Source organism: Gadus morhua, chromosome 14 (genome assembly GCF_902167405.1).
Source record: "Gadus morhua chromosome 14, gadMor3.0, whole genome shotgun sequence".
Classification (NCBI taxonomy): domain Eukaryota; kingdom Metazoa; phylum Chordata; class Actinopteri; order Gadiformes; family Gadidae; genus Gadus; species Gadus morhua.
This window is the reverse complement of record NC_044061.1, coordinates 13,501,379-13,521,378: the sequence shown is the minus strand read 5'-3', so window position 1 is coordinate 13,521,378 and position 20,000 is coordinate 13,501,379. Positions and strand designations below refer to the sequence as shown.

General features: G+C 44.3%; 1 protein-coding gene across 9 annotated transcripts in view; it reads left to right on the top strand.

The window, feature by feature from the left end:
* fbn1 (fibrillin 1) overlaps nucleotides 1–20,000 on the top strand; it is a 63,845-nt gene that overhangs the window by 21,348 nt on the left and 22,497 nt on the right. For 8 of the 9 annotated variants that reach the window (XM_030377698.1, XM_030377691.1, XM_030377694.1 and 5 more), the window contains 24 exons: nucleotides 1–34; nucleotides 493–639; nucleotides 1,025–1,144; nucleotides 1,395–1,520; nucleotides 1,691–1,813; nucleotides 3,561–3,683; nucleotides 4,915–5,067; nucleotides 5,704–5,757; nucleotides 5,857–5,982; nucleotides 6,144–6,269; nucleotides 6,394–6,513; nucleotides 6,737–6,874; nucleotides 7,207–7,257; nucleotides 7,380–7,505; nucleotides 8,132–8,359; nucleotides 9,090–9,215; nucleotides 10,155–10,283; nucleotides 11,208–11,333; nucleotides 12,835–12,960; nucleotides 13,086–13,208; nucleotides 13,752–13,877; nucleotides 14,510–14,635; nucleotides 19,323–19,445; nucleotides 19,922–20,000. The exon at nucleotides 1–34 is cut by the window's left edge; the exon at nucleotides 19,922–20,000 is cut by the window's right edge and continues 44 nt beyond it. In XM_030377698.1, coding sequence (XP_030233558.1) covers nucleotides 1–34; nucleotides 493–639; nucleotides 1,025–1,144; nucleotides 1,395–1,520; nucleotides 1,691–1,813; nucleotides 3,561–3,683; nucleotides 4,915–5,067; nucleotides 5,704–5,757; nucleotides 5,857–5,982; nucleotides 6,144–6,269; nucleotides 6,394–6,513; nucleotides 6,737–6,874; nucleotides 7,207–7,257; nucleotides 7,380–7,505; nucleotides 8,132–8,359; nucleotides 9,090–9,215; nucleotides 10,155–10,283; nucleotides 11,208–11,333; nucleotides 12,835–12,960; nucleotides 13,086–13,208; nucleotides 13,752–13,877; nucleotides 14,510–14,635; nucleotides 19,323–19,445; nucleotides 19,922–20,000 — 2,879 coding nt within the window. The remainder of the gene's footprint in view (nucleotides 35–492; nucleotides 640–1,024; nucleotides 1,145–1,394; nucleotides 1,521–1,690; nucleotides 1,814–3,560; nucleotides 3,684–4,914; nucleotides 5,068–5,703; nucleotides 5,758–5,856; nucleotides 5,983–6,143; nucleotides 6,270–6,393; nucleotides 6,514–6,736; nucleotides 6,875–7,206; nucleotides 7,258–7,379; nucleotides 7,506–8,131; nucleotides 8,360–9,089; nucleotides 9,216–10,154; nucleotides 10,284–11,207; nucleotides 11,334–12,834; nucleotides 12,961–13,085; nucleotides 13,209–13,751; nucleotides 13,878–14,509; nucleotides 14,636–19,322; nucleotides 19,446–19,921) is intronic. The other variant, XM_030377695.1, reaches the window with a different exon arrangement.

The window sequence follows — 20,000 nt, the reverse complement described above, 5'->3', positions numbered from 1 at the left end:
GGACAACTCCCCCTGCAACCTCAACCTGTACCAGGTATTAACTCAAAAAAGTTCATTCAGTCTAACTTGATAAATGAACTTGTATTCTCATGTAAACAGACTTGTATTCATTTGTTTGTACCTGACATGTTTAGACTACTTCCTTCCTGCAGGAAGTAGTTGAAACAGGTACAAACAAATGAATACTAGTCTGTTTGCATGAACATACAAGTTAATGTACTACCAGGTATGCTGCATTAAAAAAATCCACTTCATTCATGGGGAAAATTTGCCAAATCTTAACAGTAAATTCTCATATCCAAATTGAAGGTGTAATTTAATGATTAGATCATTGAACATGTTGAATTGGTCTGGTTAACCATATATCTTATGGTTAAATCTTTTGACTTTGCCTTTTCACATCAGTCTATGATTACGCTAGCACTTCGACCTTTAAATGCGCCATTCGTTTTCATAACGTCTTTGGTCCTTTTGTGTGAACGTTGTCCCCAGGTCTCATCTTATCCCAGAACATAACCAACATCTGCCAGACCTTCCCAAACCTGTGTCTGCGTGGGAGGTGTATCCCCACGGTGGGGATCGGATACCGCTGCGAGTGCAACATGGGCTTCAAACTGGACGGCAGAGGAGTGTGCCTGGGTAAGAGGCTCACATTGAATGAATATACTCTCTTCGACACAGGCAGAAGAAGATGATGACGCCCCTGTTAGGGCTTGAATGTCCCGACGTCACCTCGTAATGACCGCCTCCATTTTGGAAGCATAGCCGCATTGAATGTTCGTCTTTTTAGTTCATTGTTTAGCAATTAATCATGAGAGGATTTGTCATTAACGGTCATCGAAACGGTCACAGTGTTTCTCATGCAAGAACTTGCAAAACTCTGTTTTCATTGGCCTAGGTTACGGTATACATTGTTTAGGATTTTACATAACTACGACTCTCTTGAGGAATATGAAAATTGAAAAATGATGCAACAGCCCTGTTGAGAATAAGACGCTCACCGAATGCTGATGTTGTTCTCTAGACGACAATGAATGTGACAGAAACCCGTGTGCGCACGGAGAATGCGTCAACACACCCGGGTCCTACATCTGTCAGTGTCCCCCTGGCTTCCAGACCACTGCCACCAAGACAGAGTGTAGAGGTGAAAAACACACATGCAACCACACACACATACACATACACAGACACACACCCAGTCCATACGCATGCAAACAAACACACACACACACCCACAGACACAAATGCAGGAGCATAAACACGCACACACACACACACACACACATTCACACACAGACACACAGGCACACACAAAAACATACACAAACAGAGACCTATTTTTAAACTGACACACACCTAGCCTTGCTTAACACCTTTTTGCTATATTTCTTAAGATATTGACGAGTGTGTGGCCAACGGGCGTATCTGCAACAATGGACGCTGTCTAAACACGGAGGGCAGCTTCCACTGTGTCTGCAATGCCGGATTTGTGATCACCTCAGATGGAAAAAACTGTGAAGGTGTGTCCCCAGCCTACGTAAAACAAAATAACCTATGCACATACTATGTTGTGGCAATGGATCAGGCTGCTAGACACACGTTAATGCGTTGGCTTTTCCTCCAAACTGCCGCACAACAATTCTTCTGTGTGTGTGTAAGTTGTATAAACACAGTTTTTGTTGATTTTCAGACCAGGATGAGTGCCTGATCAGAAACATGTGTCTGAACGGGCTGTGTATCAACGAGGACGGCAGCTTCAAATGTATCTGTAAACCTGGCTTCCTGCTGATGGCAAGCGGACGCATGTGTGTAGGTGCGTATCCTACAGTGTTCAACAGGCATCCAATGGCCTTTGAGATCATTCACTGGAAAACATCAGTTTATTTCACGCTACACCTTGGATAGATTCATAGTGGGGGTAATGGAATTCCCTCTCACCATTCGTCCGAAGGTCAAAATTGTACAGATAAGCAAGGGAAAATTGAATTACTGGCTTTGACTCTGTTGGACTAACTCATTGACAGATATGAAAATATGTCTGAAAGCATTGCCTCCTTGGTGAAGAAAATACATTTAGCATTCATACTTTAGCATTCATCAGATCTATTCCTGGCATGTGAGTTTGAAGCTCCATGTTTTGTTGGGTTAGTCTGGAAAGTGTCTACTTTGATTGTTCTTTGGGTTTCCCAGTCTCTCTATGATGTGCTTCTCAGAACAGCCAGTGAAAAATCCCCCTAAAAGCCCTGGAAAAATCCCTACACACACAGACCGGGCCAGCTGTAGGTAGCAGAGAGCTGGAGCTCAGCACTTCTGAGAAGCGCTTACAGCAACCCTGCTCTGAACTTGCTGAACAGAGAGGGAATAATATGGTTGGTTTCTGCCCGAACCATGAGACTACAGAAGCACTCCAGCTAACGACTAAAGAGGAGATGTTCAGCCTGATCCTATGACAATGCCTAGTAAAAAAATAAAACTGCATAGGAATCAACTGTTGCTGTGAAAGTGAACAAGACGCCCTAAGACCCTTGATAAAAGAAAAAAACATTCAATAACAACGAATGCCTTCGTGTATAATAGTTTAACATAAAAAAACGCTAACCATTAACAGAGCATTTGGTACCATGTTGCTTTGGAGTGTAGATGTGCTGAGAAATACTGAACTGGTCCAAGTAAGTGTTGAATAAATAAGCTGTGTGGGTGGAGGGTGCTGATATATGCAGTCATGACTAAGACGGTAGTCTAGTGGAGCTCCAGTACCCCTACTCCAAGGAAACCCTCCCCCATACTCCGACACACCCAGACATCACAAGCACCATGTCATCATGTAGTATCCTCATTTAGATAATGGTAGCACAAGGCCGATAGAGCCATAGGGAGGTTGTTTTCTTGACTGAGGTCATCCATCTGACTCTTTGCTGCAGAGTTGGCCCGTGCTTCCAAACAGCAAAACGAATGAACCACCTCATTTGAAAAAAAAAACACGGGTCCGATTTCACATCTGTACAACATTCAATTGTTCTGTATTTGCAGACACGCTGATTGGGGTCTGCGGTGGTGTTTGTGGTTGCAAACATTACTTTCTTTATTGGAGACATACTCCGCCACTCCACCACTGGCCCTGTGATAGAAATGCACCGTTGTTGTGAGACACTAAACTCATTCCAATATGAATATCAAGCAAGTGTACAAACAATGAAAACCTCACGTCGAAATACCTGGATCTAGCTGGGGATGGTTATTGGTTTTCAATTCTCCTCAGACATTCTTAGGCAGACATTCAATTGGTATGCACTATCAAAAATGCCTGCCTGTTTAAGTGGCAACTGTGCTTAGTAGCATCTTTTCCATGGTTGTAAGTACGATTTCAGAACTCATATCTTCCTCACATCATATCTGTAGGTCTCCATGCCGGTTATTTACTTTTTGATGAGGTGATCGCACTGTTACCGCAGTGACAGCGCGGTACAACCTTTGAGTCAGTCTTGAAAAGTGACCAAGTGGTCACAGGCTCACCACTAACCCCTGTCTCTTCTCCCCCTCTTTCTCGGTCACGGCTCCAGACATTGATGAGTGTGAGACTCCGGGTATGTGCATGAATGGCCGCTGTGTGAACACAGAGGGCTCTTTCCGCTGTGACTGTATGCCTGGCCTGGCCGTGGGACTCGACGGCCGGGTCTGTGTTGGTAAGTAACCCCCCCCTTACGGCCCATGTCCACATAGGGTCTTTTTCTGAGCACCTGCGCCTTTCTTCACTTCTTTCCAATGAGGGGAGAGCAAATGTAGCTGCATGGCACCACATAGACGACTAGGGATGACAAAACGACAAAGATGTTGATTACGATTTTTTGCATTGGCAATGTGTTTTGTCTGGACAGACCCTTCGTCGAATCAGATGATATATTTATGTGGCACATTGATGATTCTTGGTGACTTTTCAAGGTTTAAAAACGTGTAAAAAATCCATTGGCTATATCGGAGCCTTCTCTCGGAGGGACGCTAAAGTGTGTTGCATAGCGACCGTCGATGCATAGCGGCAGCCAGGAGGGACTACTTTTTGGTAGTCTTTGATAAAACGGCTACTTTGACTTTCTTGGTTTCTTTTTAAATGTAGTGTGTCTATGACTTTCGTTTCGCCATAACAGTAACCATTGAATAAGGGGGTCACCGGCCCTCCGCTGCGCGTCGGGGCCGGACAACGCCCCTTAACAGTGGTATAATGAGCACATACCACAGCCTGGCGTGATCTATTGCTTAAATATAGATATACTGTATATTTTATATTATATTTTATATATATTGATATATACTATAGAAAATAATCTCTCTATGGTGACCACTGTATCACCGCGTTAACATCACCAACACTATGACCGCAGTAACAACACCATCACCAAAGTAACAGGATTATTACCACAACACCATCAACACCACAGTAACAACACCATCACAACAGTGACAACACCCTTGGTGATTATCATCATCTTTAATCAAGGACACCTTACTTTTCCACCTCTCATTTGTTTTTGTCCCCATTTTCTACATTCCTGCATTCCCTCGATGACATTTAATTGGGGTGTTGTGCCAAAGTGTTGAAATGCTGTTAGGCTTCCAGTAGGACTTATGCCTGGGTAAGTTGAGCTCATGATGAGATCAGCGCAAGAGAATGCATGAAATCCAAGGCTGGATAAGATTGAGATCGACAACTGTTTGTTTTTTATTCTGTTGTTTGTCTGTTTATCATTGCCACACAGACTCAGCTTTTGGCCTTGCCTCTCATCATTAATCACACATACATGCACACACTCTCTTCGTCTCTTCCCATTTCCCATTCTTCGTTCCAGATATGATTTGACCCGATGTTCCTTTTCACCACTACTCCGTTCTCAATCCGTAATGTCTTTCTCGCCCTCCCAGACACACACATGCGCAGTTCATGTTACGGTGGGTACAAGCGAGGACAGTGTGTGAAGCCTTTATTCGGAGCAGTAACCAAGTCTGAGTGTTGCTGCGCCAGTACGGAGTATGCCTTCGGAGAGCCCTGCCAGCCATGCCCGGCCAAAAACTCTGGTAAGGATATTAAAAACCCTGATGGTCACGCATTCAGAGTGTAACCCCACCCTGCTCACACACACACTCACACACACACACACATAGAGAGAGACACACACACGCAAAAACACAAACACACACAAACACATGCCTACATGACAACAATCTCACTGACACACAAGAGTATATGTCACACACACACACACACACACACACACAAACACTGCACAGAAACACACTCAAAGACACACACACACAAACACACAGACAAACACACACACGCATACACGACGTACGCGCACACACATACACGGTTACACCCACAGTTACACCCACTAACCCCTAAAACCATGTGGACACACACACGAATACACCCACACCCACACAGCAAGTCACTACTCATTAGTTCAGGACAATTAAAGTCTTCATATCAAAAGATTCCGGAGCCGTTCCACATTAAAGCGGCTGTTTTATATACATTGCAGCTAAATAAGAAGGCCTGGAAATGGATAATGATATGCTATTGCATTTCCTGCTTTGAGATCTCTTTACGAAGTAGAGAGATTTGTATTTTTTAGGATGTTCAGTATATATGTTTACATATGTTTATAAAGATTATACTGTATACTGGATCACATGTTTTGTGTCTTACAGCGGAATTCCAGGGCCTGTGCCCAAATGACCTTGGCACAACCAGTGATGGCAGAGGTAAATGGCTTTAGGGTTTGGTCCTTTTTTGATTGTTCCAATGTTTTCTGTTGTGTAAAAATAAAGCAGACCAATCAGCGTAACGCCTGACCTCCCCAGATATTAACGAGTGTGCCCTGGACCCTGACATCTGTCATAACGGTGTGTGTGAGAACATGCTGAGAACATACAAGTGTAACTGCAACGCAGGCTTTGAGGTGGACATCACTGGGAAGAGCTGTGTAGGTGGGTAACACGAACAGCAGCGCCTGAACTATAACCACTGACACCTCTGGCCTTAAACAACGGCCTTTTAGCTATAAAGACTTTTAGTTATAAAATGGTTATCAGCTTAAAGTATCATGGAAGCGTGAGGTGTAATTTGTGATTGTGCGGTGGCTTTCCAGACATTGACGAGTGTCTGGTAAACAGACTGCTGTGTGACAACGGCCTGTGTAGGAACACACCAGGGAGCTTCAGCTGCCACTGCCCGCCAGGATACCGCTTCGATACCCAGACGGATGTCTGCGATGGTGAGATCGATGCTCGCTTCTTTCGTCTGTGTTCACAACTCGATATTCCTTCATCTAACATCTCTGTGGGAGGGAAAAGAAGCACGCAAGGTGAGACTTGACCCCCCATTTTGTTCTCTTTCAGACGTCAACGAGTGTTTGTCCAGCCCATGTGTGAACGGGGATTGTCTGAACAGCCCGGGGTCCTTTGTGTGTCTGTGTTCGTCAGGCAGCACACTGGACACCACTGGGTTAACATGTATAGGTAAGAGGAACTTGAAGTTATGCCATCTGCAGGAGGTACACATGCTACCAACACATTCATTGTGACATCGAGCAAAAGACAGAGTATTGTTACACGCAATTCAAATATAATACAAATCTCATGTTTTGTCACCCGTCATAGTCAACGCTGCAACACTGAGAAAAAAAAAAGAACATATTAAGTATTCATGAGCTCACCAACTGTTTATGTGGAATGTAACTAGAGACCACTAAAGGCACATGCTGGCTGAAGATGATCAACGAGAGGTGTGAGGTCAACATCAACGGGGCTACGCTCAAGTCCCACTGCTGCTCCACCCTGGGGGAGGCCTGGGGAAGCCCCTGTGGGCGCTGTGAAGCAGGTAGGCCCAGCACGCCTCGGCAGCGCCATCAGCTGAGGGGCGGGTCTCCATGCCTTATGGTCCTATGTCCTAGGGCACCAGATATTAGAGTGTTGAGAGTATAGAAAGAGAAATCCTTTAGTATTCCCTACATTGCATTCAATCTTTGCAGAGTAACACGAAGTGGGATCTTCTGGGCCATAGTTGTTGTGTCTGATCGTAGATCCAAACAATGCAATATTAAACACATTTTTGTTATACAAAAATAAACAGGGATGACAATGGAGCAACAGCAGCTGTTGGTCTCATTTAGAGCATTTCTGTCATTCTCACTGACTCTTTTGTTTCCCCAGATCCGTTCTGCAGTAAGGGCTACGCCAGAGTCAAAGGAAATCTCTGTGAAGGTACTATATTAATTGAGCCTCAACTCTTTGTTTATGCTATGCTAATGAACATTTAGCAAATATGCTAAAGTAAGAACAACATCCAAAGGGTTAAAAATGTGTGTTGTTGCCCCTCTCACCAGACGTGAATGAGTGCGAGGTGTTTCCTGGGGTGTGCGTCAATGGGAAATGCGTCAACAATCAGGGCTCCTTCATCTGCCAGTGCCCCGCTGGCATGACCGTGGACGCCAGTGGCAGGACATGTATTGGTTGGTACCTTATTCTAACTCGTATTACATTAACACTCACAAAACTCACCCAATACATCTGTGCTCTGCTGTTGAAATACTATAACCATAGCTACACTTTACAGGAGCATTTACCAAACAACTAAAGTGCCCAGAAATTAGCTCTCTGAAAGTCCCAATTGGGTAACCTATGAATGAATAACTTCAATACAAGCACACACAAACAAATCATTATGAAAATTAAGATAATAAATGTAGGTATTTTCCAAATAAGTGCGGCCAAATTTATTTTTGTGATTACTTCTGTAAAGTAAACACAAATATGAATAATCAGTGCCATTCATTCAATGTATTGTCAACTGAAACTCATAGCATGGTGATTGTGAGCTAGACTCGGTTTTTCATGGAAACAAATATCTATAATCTTTATCTATTTCCCTGGTCCCCGTGACATACCCTCACACAATTTGAAAACCTTTGTGCAACCCCAGCCTCCAGTTTTACACATACGTGTCACGAAAGACGTTAGAAAAATGTCACCCGGCTTCTGTTTGATAGGGCCTTTCAGTTTTTTTTTACTAAATCTGGTACTCCGGCATTGAAAGCTCTTTTAACATGCAATGCATGAACGTCTCTGTGGCCCCCAGACCTGCGCACAGAGCACTGCTACCTGACCCACGAGGACGAGCGCTGTGCGGCCCCTATTGGGGGCAAGCATCGCGTCGACGCGTGCTGCTGCTCTGTGGGCGTAGCCTGGGGCCCAGAATGTGACGAGTGTCCAGAGAAAGGTACCCAGGACTACAACCAGCTGTGTCCCCGGGGCCCAGGCTTCTCCCACAGGGGGGACTTCATCAACGGCAGGCCCTTCCTCAAAGGTACGGTATCAATCACCCAAACACACACACACACACACACACACACACACACACACACACACACACACACACACACACACACACACACACACACACACACACACACACACACACACACACAAATGATAGGACTACAAATACTGTACTGTGAAAAATCTCTAAATATTCAAAAAAGCATTGTTCATGATTAATAAGACCTGTTGTGGTTTGTCGGCCCGTCTTACTGTCTGTCTCTACCTGTCTGTCTACCTGCCTGTCTGTCTCACTTTCTGTATATCTCACTGTCTCTCTGTCTGCCTGTTTCTTCCTGTCTGTCTCTCTGCCTGCCTGTCTGTCTGTCTGTCTGTCTGTCCGTCTCTATACCTGTCTGTCTGCCTGTCTGTCTGTCTGTCTGTCTGTCTGTCTGTCTGTCTGTCTGTCTGTCTGTCTGTCTGTGTCTGTCTGTCTGTCTGTCTGTCTGTCTGTCTGTCTGTCTGTCTGTCTGTCTGTCTGTCTGTCTGTCTGTCTGTCTGCCTGCCTGCCTGCCTGCCTGCCTGCCTGCCCGCCTGCCTGCCTGCCTGTCTGTCTGTCTGTCTGTCTGTCTGTCTGTCTGGCGGTCTTTCTTTCTCTCTCTCTCTCTCTCTCTCTCTCTCTCTCTCTCTCTCTCTCTCTCTCTCTCTCTCTCTCTCTCTCTCTGCCGGTCTGCCTGTGTGACTCTGCCTGTCTGTGTGTCTCTCTGTCTGCGTCTCAGATATAAACGAGTGCAGGATGATCAACAGCCTGTGCAGCAACGGACGGTGCCGGAACACCATCGGCAGCTTCCGCTGTCGTTGTGACAGCGGCTACTCTCTGGACCACGACGAGAAGAATTGCACTGGTCAGTGGCGGAGGACCCAACCTGCTGGCTTCTCATGCGGACCTTTGACGGCCCATTCCAGATTAGATAGACCAGAGTTTCTTCATTTCATCACAAAAAAAGACAGCAATACAAACAATTCCATTGGTGTATTCCAACACCAACTGCTCGTTTTGAGTTTTCCATTGCTATCTGGGATTGTGTACAGTTATTTAGAGCGTGACCACACTCATTAGTTCTGATCAGTACGGTCGATGGTTGTAGTGCATGCACATCGTTCACATTGTTAGGTCTCAACTCTCCCAACATGTGCAGCGCAAAAAGCCTTCCATGTCATTCAATGTCACCAGAAAACTAGTGAAAGGGGGAAAACAAGTCAAACTGTTGAGTTTTCTCAGAGGCATTGACTATTGAGAGAACTTTGAAAGAGAGTTTGGCTCTTTAAATCTGTGTATAATTAGCTTCTCTAATACAGAGAGAGACTGATATTGTTCCCCATTACTTAAAAGGTGTGGTCAAGCATTGCACTAGAAATTATCTTTGGTACAGAACAAACCAGATCCTTTTCATTCCGTCTGGTGAAGCCGCCCGCTAAGAGTAGAGAGGTGTAAAGATACACTTTGGTTGATTTTCCCATCAGTCAATAGTGGAACAAACAATATCTTATTTTTGTCAAGTGAAGATATCCAAATTACTAATTTACTCAACATATTTTAAGGGGCTTTAGGTACCATGTCATTTGCGTCTAAGTTGTTTCATTTCAAAATATTGCGCTTTTCTGCTGTCTCTCTTTATGGCAAAAAAGCCCCTTTAAGGATCCATATACATGGAAAAGGATAAGTTTTCATTCAACAGCATTATTTTGGATTTGGTTTAAAATTGCTAGGGTACACTATCGTAGAACCACTTAAGTTAAATAGGGTTAACACACATTTCCTTTGCTCTCGTGTTCCCTTGCAGACATCGACGAGTGTCGCATCTCGCCTGACCTGTGTGGCCAGGGCATGTGTGTGAACACACCGGGAGACTTTGAGTGCGAGTGCTTCCAGGGATATGAGAGTGGCTTCATGATGATGAAGAACTGCATGGGTAAGAGGCCAAACCACAGACACAAACAAATGTGCACACACGCACGCCGTAACACTCTCTCTCTCAATCACTCATTCATACACTCATACACTCACAGGAATTCCTATGTAGTCTACAGAAGTCCTCTACAGCAACTGTCTCTTTTCAAGGGGTCAGCGTCTGGGATCTGAAGGCCCATCGCTGTGAAGGACTCTAAATGGTGGAGGGTTCTGTAGAACACGCTATTCTTTTAGAGCCGCACTAGCCCCATATCACAGTCACTTCCTCTTCCCTTCTGGGCCTACAGGGTCCCTGGGTGTGGACGCTAGTCATGCTCTACATTACGCCTGATGTAATCAGAGGGGAGAGCGAGACAGAAAGAGGGGAAGGAGATGAGAGACAGATGGAGAAATATAGAGAGGCATAGAGACTGACAAAGGAATTTACATGGGATAGATGTATTTGGGAAGATAAATTGAGTATATGACAAAAACAGAGGGATGAAAGGGACAGAGAGAGAAACGGAAGAGAGACGGATACACAGCTAGAGAAAGAAAGATATGCACTCACAACCACACACAGAGATAGGGGAGTAGAGGGAATTAAGGAGGGACAGAGTTGTGTTTATTATGTTAAGAACCATTAGGATGTTTGAGAGTCCTTCCCACCACAGAAAACTGCCTTCCAGTCTCTGACCCGCTCTATGTCTTGAAGATAGCTGGGGTTAGTTGCATGAACCTTGTTGCATACAAGGGCGATACCCAAAGCTATAACAAAGGCCGATATGTGTCATTATAAGTTCTAATAAAAAATGTTGTCCCCATCATTAGAATAATTTGTGTCTACATCTGATAACTTATGTTAACATTTCAGTCACCGGGTGGGCACACTCAAAATAAGGACATGATCTTTTGCCAGTTAGTAAGTGTTAACCTGTCCTCCCAGACATTGACGAGTGTGAGACCAACCCCCTGCTGTGTCGCGGGGGTCTGTGCGTGAACCTGGAGGGCAGCTTCGAGTGCGAGTGTCCGGACGGTCACCAGGTCTCCACTGACGGCACCGCCTGTCTAGGTAAGTGACTGTCCCCGGTCCTTCTCTCTGCTGATCAATCCGATAAACTACAAGGCTGTGAACTAATAGGTCCTACTGTTCTCTGGGTTTAGTGTGGCCTGACTCAGGTTCTTTGGTTGTTTTGAAAGGGTGGGGTGAAGCCAGATCATGGGTATTTGAATGCCCTATGTGTAAACAATTTTATTGATGAGCTGATTGTATTTTGTGTGTATCGTGTGTGTGTGTGTGTGTGTGTGTGTGTGTGTGTGTTTTTGTATGTGTGTGTAGGTGCGTGTGTGTGTGTGTGTGTGTGTGTGTGTGTGTGTGTGTGTGTGTGTGTGTGTGTGTGTGAATGATTGCCTGCGTGCTTGTGTGTGTGAGTGTGTGTGAATGATCGCCTGCGTGCTTGTGTGCGTGCGTGTATGAGTGTGTTTGTGTGTGTGTGTGAGCTCATTAAGACCCTGAAACAATGATGAGCCAGTTATTCATTCTGCTTGTATATTTAATTTCAATGACCTAACTTAGTGTGTAATGGTTTACATATATTACCTCATTCACATTAACCACTTTTTGCAGCTTGTGTATGTTCTTTATTACAAGCTAACCCTGTTAGAGCAAATATATAATCAAATACAATCCTTCTCCAATTCATAGATACTGAGATAATCATTTGCTATTATCCTGTAATCTTTTAAAGGAAACTGTTGAGATAGTGTTGCGTTGAAGTGTTTATGAATGTAATCTATTGATAAATATTGAGAGGAAATCCCCTTTTACTGGTCTCCTCTGTCCAGGATAATTTAAACTCCTATTCTCACTCTCATCTGATACAGGGCTATTTGAATGGGGATGGACGACAAATCACGTTGGGGTGGATTGTATTTTGTAATCTTAACTCACAGTCCTTATATACAAAGAATTAGGCTCAGGGAAGCTTCAAAGTGGAACAAAATATGATGGGAAGTCAATTTACATATGTTTTTCCACTCTTTACTACTGTACATTGACCAAAAGCGTACAGAGTCAACATTGTAGTAATTCTTTTTAAAAAATGAACTCTTTGGCCTTTAGGGCGCAGCCATCAAGGATATACACACAGCCAATGATGTCACCAAAATACTGTATGCTGACAATACACAGTCTGTACAGCGAAGCATACAGTACAGACACATGGAATGATAAGGAAAAAAATGTGTAAATGGTCAAAGAAAGTAACGGGGGCTACTGCATTGCCCCAAAAGCAAATCATATTCAATATCTTTACCCTGCACCCTGGCTACGTATACTGGATGTATTTTTTGAAAATGAGATAGGTTCATGCAGCACCAAATACAAAATGAAAAAAAAGATATCAAGGATCATGGAATCAATTGAAGTATGTGTGTATCTCTCTAAGTCCGAAACTAAATTGGCACTAAAGTTGTTTTATGAATGAATGGGCTCAATGTCAAATTAATTGTGTGTGTGTTTGCGTGTTCTATACATTTGTATGTGACCATGGCCCTACTTGACGCCCTTCCAGACATCAACGAGTGTGAGCTGAGCGACAGGCTGTGCAGAAACGGCCAGTGTATCAACATGGTGGGCCGCTACCAGTGCTTCTGCGACACTGGATACAAATCCACTGAGAGCAGACTGGAATGCGTCGGTGGGTCACTGCTCTTGTGTTTGTGCTGTGTTTGTGGATGATGCAGTGCCGTTACCATGGCCCTGTCCTGTTGATGGGGACGGGCTAACACATGGGATTGAACATGTGTCACTTTCTGTCCCAAGACATCGATGAATGCACCATTGAGAACGGCGGCTGTGAGATGTTCTGCACCAACTCAGAGGGAAGCTACGAGTGCAGCTGTCAGAGTGGCTACGCCCTGATGCCTGACCTGAGGAGCTGCATAGGTCTGCCTCTCTGTCTGTCGGTCTGTCCCTCCGTTTGTCTGTCTCTTTTTTTCTGTCTCGTACCATATGGTTCACTGACTCTGTTTCTATGTCTTTCCGTCCATCCGTCTGCCTGTCTCTCTATCCTCCAATCTGTCTCCCACTTAGTCCGCACAAGGTACCATGTGTTGCTTATTGACAGAGCCAAGCTCCACGCGACTCTGACTCACTACTCTGATGTCACTTCATAAATATCTGAATGACGGCCATTTTGTGAGGCTTTGGGATAGTCACACAAATAGACAGTCAGCCTCTTCAGCCCTCCTTTGGCACACATGTTGGAAAATATATTTGATCCAGGAAGGCTGTCATGTCACACCATGACCTCAGTGTGATACTCTATTTGCTACATTAAAAAGTACACACCTGAAGTGACTCAGTTCCATTCTATCTAGCTTGTTACACCCAGCATACTCTGAATTCCCATGCGTTCTATCCTAATCTATTCTATTTTACCATAAACCTGTTTTCAATGACCAACCGTGCTGGTGTCTCCCCCTGCAGACATTGACGAATGTGAGGAGAGCCCCGAGGTGTGCGAGGGGGGACAGTGCACCAACACCCCAGGGACCTACCAGTGCCTCTGCTTCGACGGCTTCATGACCTCTGAAGACATGAAGACCTGCCTTGGTAACACAAGAGAGAGAGAGAGAGAGAGAGAGAGAGAGAGAGAGAGAGAGAGAGAGAGAGAGAGAGAGAGAGAGAGAGAGAGAGAGAGAGAGAGAGAGAGAGAGAGAGAGAGAGAGAGAGAGAGAGAGAGAGAGAGAGAGAGAGAGAGAGAGATAGTGCCAGTGGATGTGATGTAGTGGGCTTAGGAGAGAGGAATGCATGGCATTTAAATACCTCAGAAAGAAAAAGGTCTTCAATGATGTAAAGGTATTAAACAAACACACACACACACACACACACACACACACACACACACACACACACACACACACACACACACACACACACACACACACACACACACACACACACACACACACGCGCACACACAAAGGGAGGACAACATTTCTCTGCTGTACAAGTTTCCTTATTTGGTCAGACTAAACACAAAAAATGTTCGGCCCAAAAAGACCAACATATCTCCTGGAATGTTTCCTACTTTGATCTCTTTTATGTCATAGGCGGGCTCAACACAGTTTAGTAAGGGAAGGGTGGACACACTAATGCGTTTATCCTAGTGTTTACGATGAAGACATTTCATCATCTGAACAGCTCAACCATGTGTCTCCATTGGTATCAATCTGTTTGTCTAGATGTGGACGAGTGTGATCTCAACTCCAACATCTGTCTGAGTGGGAACTGTGAGAACACCAAGGGATCCTTCATCTGTCACTGTGAACTGGGGTACTCTGTCCGGAAAGGAACCACGGGCTGCACAGGTGAGCCGACAACCAGACACGCAGACACACGCACACACACCAACACACCAACACACACACACACACACACACACACACACACACACACACACACACACACACACACACACACACACACACACACACAACCCCCCTCTATACCCCTCCACACACACACACACACACACACACACACACACACACACACACACACACACACACACACACACACACACACACACACACACACACACACACACAACCCCCCTCTATACCCCTCCACACACACACACACAACCCCCCTCTATAACCCTCCACACACACACACACACACACACACACACACACACACACACACACACACACACACACACACACACACACACACACACACACACACACGCACACACACACTATATGTTTCTATACTGTAGACACAGATAGAAACACTCTCACAGAGTTACGAGAGAGACAGGAGCCATACGGGTGGAACTAAGGCTGAGATCACTATTTGCCATTAGATGTGTACAGACAATTATACCTTTGTTTGTTGAACTTGTCCGTCCCTTCATTAAGTTCAGTAAAACATTACATCACCGTTTAAAAGGTTCCGCTACACATAAACCATCTGCCTGACTCACGACTCATTGTTGCTGTTATTCAGGAAGCTACATAATACTTAATATCCTCAGGATGGTTACATAGACCCGCTATAGAGGCTTAATATTCTCAGGATGGCCACATAGCCCCAGTGTGGAAGCTACATAGGCTAAGTTTCATAGCTACATAGCCCCAGTATCGGAGCTACAGAAGTGTAGTCGTTACAAAGCCCCAGTTTGGAAGCTTCATAGAGCCGGTGTTGGATCTACATAGCCCTAGTTGGAGAGCCACACTTTATGTATTTAAATTGGAAGATTGATACATTCATTCATTTATTAATTTGCCTGGTACCATGCAAAAACATTGTTAAAGTTAAAAACACGAAACAGATTGGGTACAATGTTACTAGTCTAAGCTAATTTGCGCCTCAGTCGCTAATTGACAACAGCCTATTCTGTTATTCACTGGGAGGGACATGGTGTATGTGAGTCAGCTGCAACACAATGTTTTCCTCAAGTCTCAAACAAAACACTCAGTCTGACGTATGACTCCTAGCAGTCAGCCCCAACGTAAACATGGAACGTGAAAGCATGGACACACAGACACACACACGCAGGACAGGCATTATGTCACCCACTCTTTCTCAGGCTAATCCCCTAAGAGAACCCATTCAGCGGTTTTAGTAAACTGGTATTGCCCAAGCTTCCATGTCTGATTCACAGGATTGGAATCCATGCCGAGAATAAAAAGGAAATGGCTTCTAATTGTTGTCAATCAGGATGTTTCGTTCTAAGGTCTTAAATGGAAAAGGTGATGATTGGTATTTTATCAAAGTTCATTGTGAGTTTACTCCTGCATGCATATAGATTAAATACAATGTGCAATTTGTGTGTGTGTGTGTGTGTGTGTGTGTGTGTGTTTGTGCGTGTGCGTGTGTGTGTGTGAGTGTTTGTGTGTGTGTGTGTGTGTGAATTAACAAGAGAGCGTGTGTGAGTCTTGACCATGGGTATTTCACTACAGTTTAGATCTGATTCAGCTGTTGAAAAATCTTATATCCTTCTCTCTCTCTCTCTCTCTCTCTCTCTCTCTCTCTCTCTCTCTCTCTCTCTCTCTCTCTCTCTCTCTCTCTCTCTCTCTCTCTCTCTCTCTCTCTCTCTCTCTCTCTCTCTCTCTCCCTCTCTCTATCTTTCTCTCTTTCTCTCTCTTTCACACTTCTTTCACAATCCCACATAGTTTGTGAATGTTTATGTCCAAATTGTACATTTTCAAATGTCTTTGTATATGAATGTGAGTGTGTGCGTGTGTGCGGTTTATGTTTTAAGTAGTTAGCATTGGGTGGGGTTATATGGATGGAATATTACAATATTAGGAGTTTTAGCAGAACATTCTCAAAGAGATTCCTCCCATCCTCTTGAGGTTAGAATTGGCTTAAACATGAGAAAGTGCTAATTTTGTTAGTTGCTAAATTATAAACAGATTGCTTTAAATTATTTGCTGAATATCAGACTGCCTTGATCTAAGAAATCTTTAAACAAAGCAACACCAAAAACGAAACTTTTGAATATTTGTGTCCAAAATAGTTAGTTAGTATTATATGAGCTAACGGAAAAGTACAGCCCGGCTAGATTCATGGTGTGTGTGTGTTTTGCGGCATTAAAGAATAATATGAATCGATTAATTTTTTGGGTGGCGCTACAAATATGTAACAAAGTACTCGCTCTGCGTGGTTTGGGTTTAAGATTTTCTCCCAAAGCCATATTCATAAAACGTCCCTAGTCTAAACGTAGCACCTGGTTAATTCAGAAGAGAGGGGCGTGTGTGGCATTTCAAAGTCCCTTGGTGACAGTAATTCACAAGGCATTTCTTTAAACAAGCTCTTATTTTGCAAACAGAGGGGTAGTCAAGGCGACTGAATTACTTATACCAAATCATAAACAGACAAAAAATGACAGCTGCTGACAATTTATCTCGTTAATGGCCTCACAACCGCAAGGCATGTGTGAATCTGGACGGACATGAGAAAACCAGGAAGCCGGCGGTAGATGCACCAGCTATGCACGCCAACCAAGACACACGGGACCATGTAATGACACGTCATTACAACTAATAATATACCGTAAATCACAAATAGAGAGCACTTTATATCACATTCGTGCAACAAAATAATCAGTATTAATAGAATCTGAAATAATCTAAATATAATCAAAGAACACACACATAATGCACACTAACAAGCGGAAAACAAGAAGGACAGACAAATACGCAAACGAATATATTAACATTCAAGCCGTGTTGTCTTCTTTCACTTACTTTCTGGTTTTATCAGACTCCATCTTTAACACCAGCTGTAACCACCGGCACGCTCTTTCGCGTTTAACTAAAGAGTTTTCTACGTAAGACTGGGTGTACTTGTGCTTGTGTGTGTGTTTGCTCTACTCTCTCTGTCATCAACATTTTGTGGGAATTATCTTTAATTCTGTCTGTAATTGAAAACGCCTTGTATTCACCATGGCCTCATATTAAACCCCATGATCAAATGTAGTGTAAATATACCGCCGCCTCTCTTCAGGAAGAATGTAAACGAGATGCACTGATCTCTAATTGATAGTGTTGTAAATTACTACCTTCGTAACGACAGGGTGAGAAAGAGAAAGAGGAAGAGAAAGAGCTTGCAGGCACACTGTCGTGCACGCGCATCCACACAAACCCAAACAAACACTAATACACTTGCATCCACAGTCCTCTCCCAAACACATTTGCATCCCTACAGACACAAACACACACACACAAATTCACACACAGACACAAAAACTCACACACACACACACACACACACACCCACAAACACAAACGCACACAAACACATGCATTCGCATCAGTGCGCACACACATACACAAACACACACACACACACACACACACACACACACACACACACACACACACACACACACACACACACACACACACACTCACACACACATATACAGAAACAGTTACATGTTTGTATACACACTCACACCCTCTTAAACAAAGACACATGCAAAGACACACACATAGACACTCACACGTGCAAATGTAAAAACAAGGGCAAATCCTTCCACTGGATGCTGCAACACCCAGTCCCCAGGCCGCCGCCCAGTGATTGTGTTGTTCAGAATGTTGCCTGGTTTGTTTTTTGACTCCATCAATAGCCCTTATTGTGTAAGCCTCACACTTTTATTTTTTTTCAAGTGTTTCACCTTATTGCATGCCTCAGGGAAATCTATTCACTGAACGTATCCTAGTCCGTTTTTATTTGAGCTCTCTGCTGAACCGGGGGCTGGGCATCGGGGGGCTCCGAGCGTACCCTACCGCAATGTAACACTTCAGCCTGTTGACCGCAAGAGACACAATGACGAGGAAAGCTTAATTGTTCCTCCTCTATAACTCGACTGGGCTCCTGTTTGACGAGCTGTTTTCCTATAAAGGGAAGAACCTCTTCCAATAACGGAGGAAGGCACTAAATAGGCACCTCGTGAGACAATCCAGATGTTTAAGTTTGCATTTTTCTAATTAATATCATTCTGGCCTTAGCTGGGCAGTTATTCATTTCCCATATGGCCGTGGTCCTACATTGTTCTTAAAACCCCATCTAATCAGTTTGAATAATCAAGCAGTGCTCTTGCCTACTTGCTTGGAAATGAACCAAAAGCGTATACTCCTCTGAGGAAAGCCTGCCTGTTAGGTGCCGCCATTGTTTTTTTCAATCCAGCAGACTGCGGCGCTCCATGTTGACCGTGAACTGATACTCCCTCCCCTGTGCGCCGATTGGTCCTATAATGTTTAACTTTGCGGAAGAGGCATTCAACAGGCTTGAGGCAAGATTGATTTGTAGAGAGAAAACGGAATGTGAACTCGCAAGTTAAGGATGGTCTCAAGAGGCTAAACAAATAGAAGCCTGCTGTGTTATATGACTATAGTGCTGCCTAATGTTTTGTCAAGACACAAACCAAACATAATCATGCTTTCCAGCGGTATCCATCGACCTATTAAGATAGAATCTGAGCCATCGCCCTTTTCCATTTTTAATTGAGTCTTGTCTGTTCCTCACGTTCCTCTTGCTCAGACATCAACGAGTGTGAGATCGGAGCCCATAACTGTGACAACCACGCCACGTGCACCAACTCGGCCGGGAGCTTCAAGTGCACCTGTGCCCCGGGCTGGGTCGGCGACGGACTTAAATGCACAGGTAAGAGAGGCCTGATGGGCTCAGGGGAGCCCCCCCGAAGCGGTCAGCATGCATGCGGTCGCGAGGAGAAGAAGTCTGGTGAGGTTGTTAGGAACAAAATGACGTGATTGCAGAGAAGACATAACAAATGCTCACCTCGAAAAACTTATTTTGTTGCATTTTTTGCAACACCAAGGTTTTGTAACTCGCTGAAACACCGCAATGGGATCATTGCAAGGCGTGATTTATTTTGATCTGATTACTTCGTCTCCAGGGAGACCCCACCGGTCTTAAGTAATGCAACGTTCAGTGACCGAACTGAAATCGCATTGAGCATAAAACAAGTGCGTCTGCAAGGGACTCCGGTCTCGGCCAGCAGAAAATAAATAGACTTTATTTGAAGTATGCTTTCTGCTTCATCATTGTCGAAGATGGACGGTGTTTGTGGAAAGTCATCATCATGGATTGATATAAATCCAAGTTCTGTTGTGTTTCAGACCTGGATGAATGCTCCAATGGGACCCACATGTGCAACAACCAAGCAGAGTGCATGAATACATTGGGCTCCTACCGCTG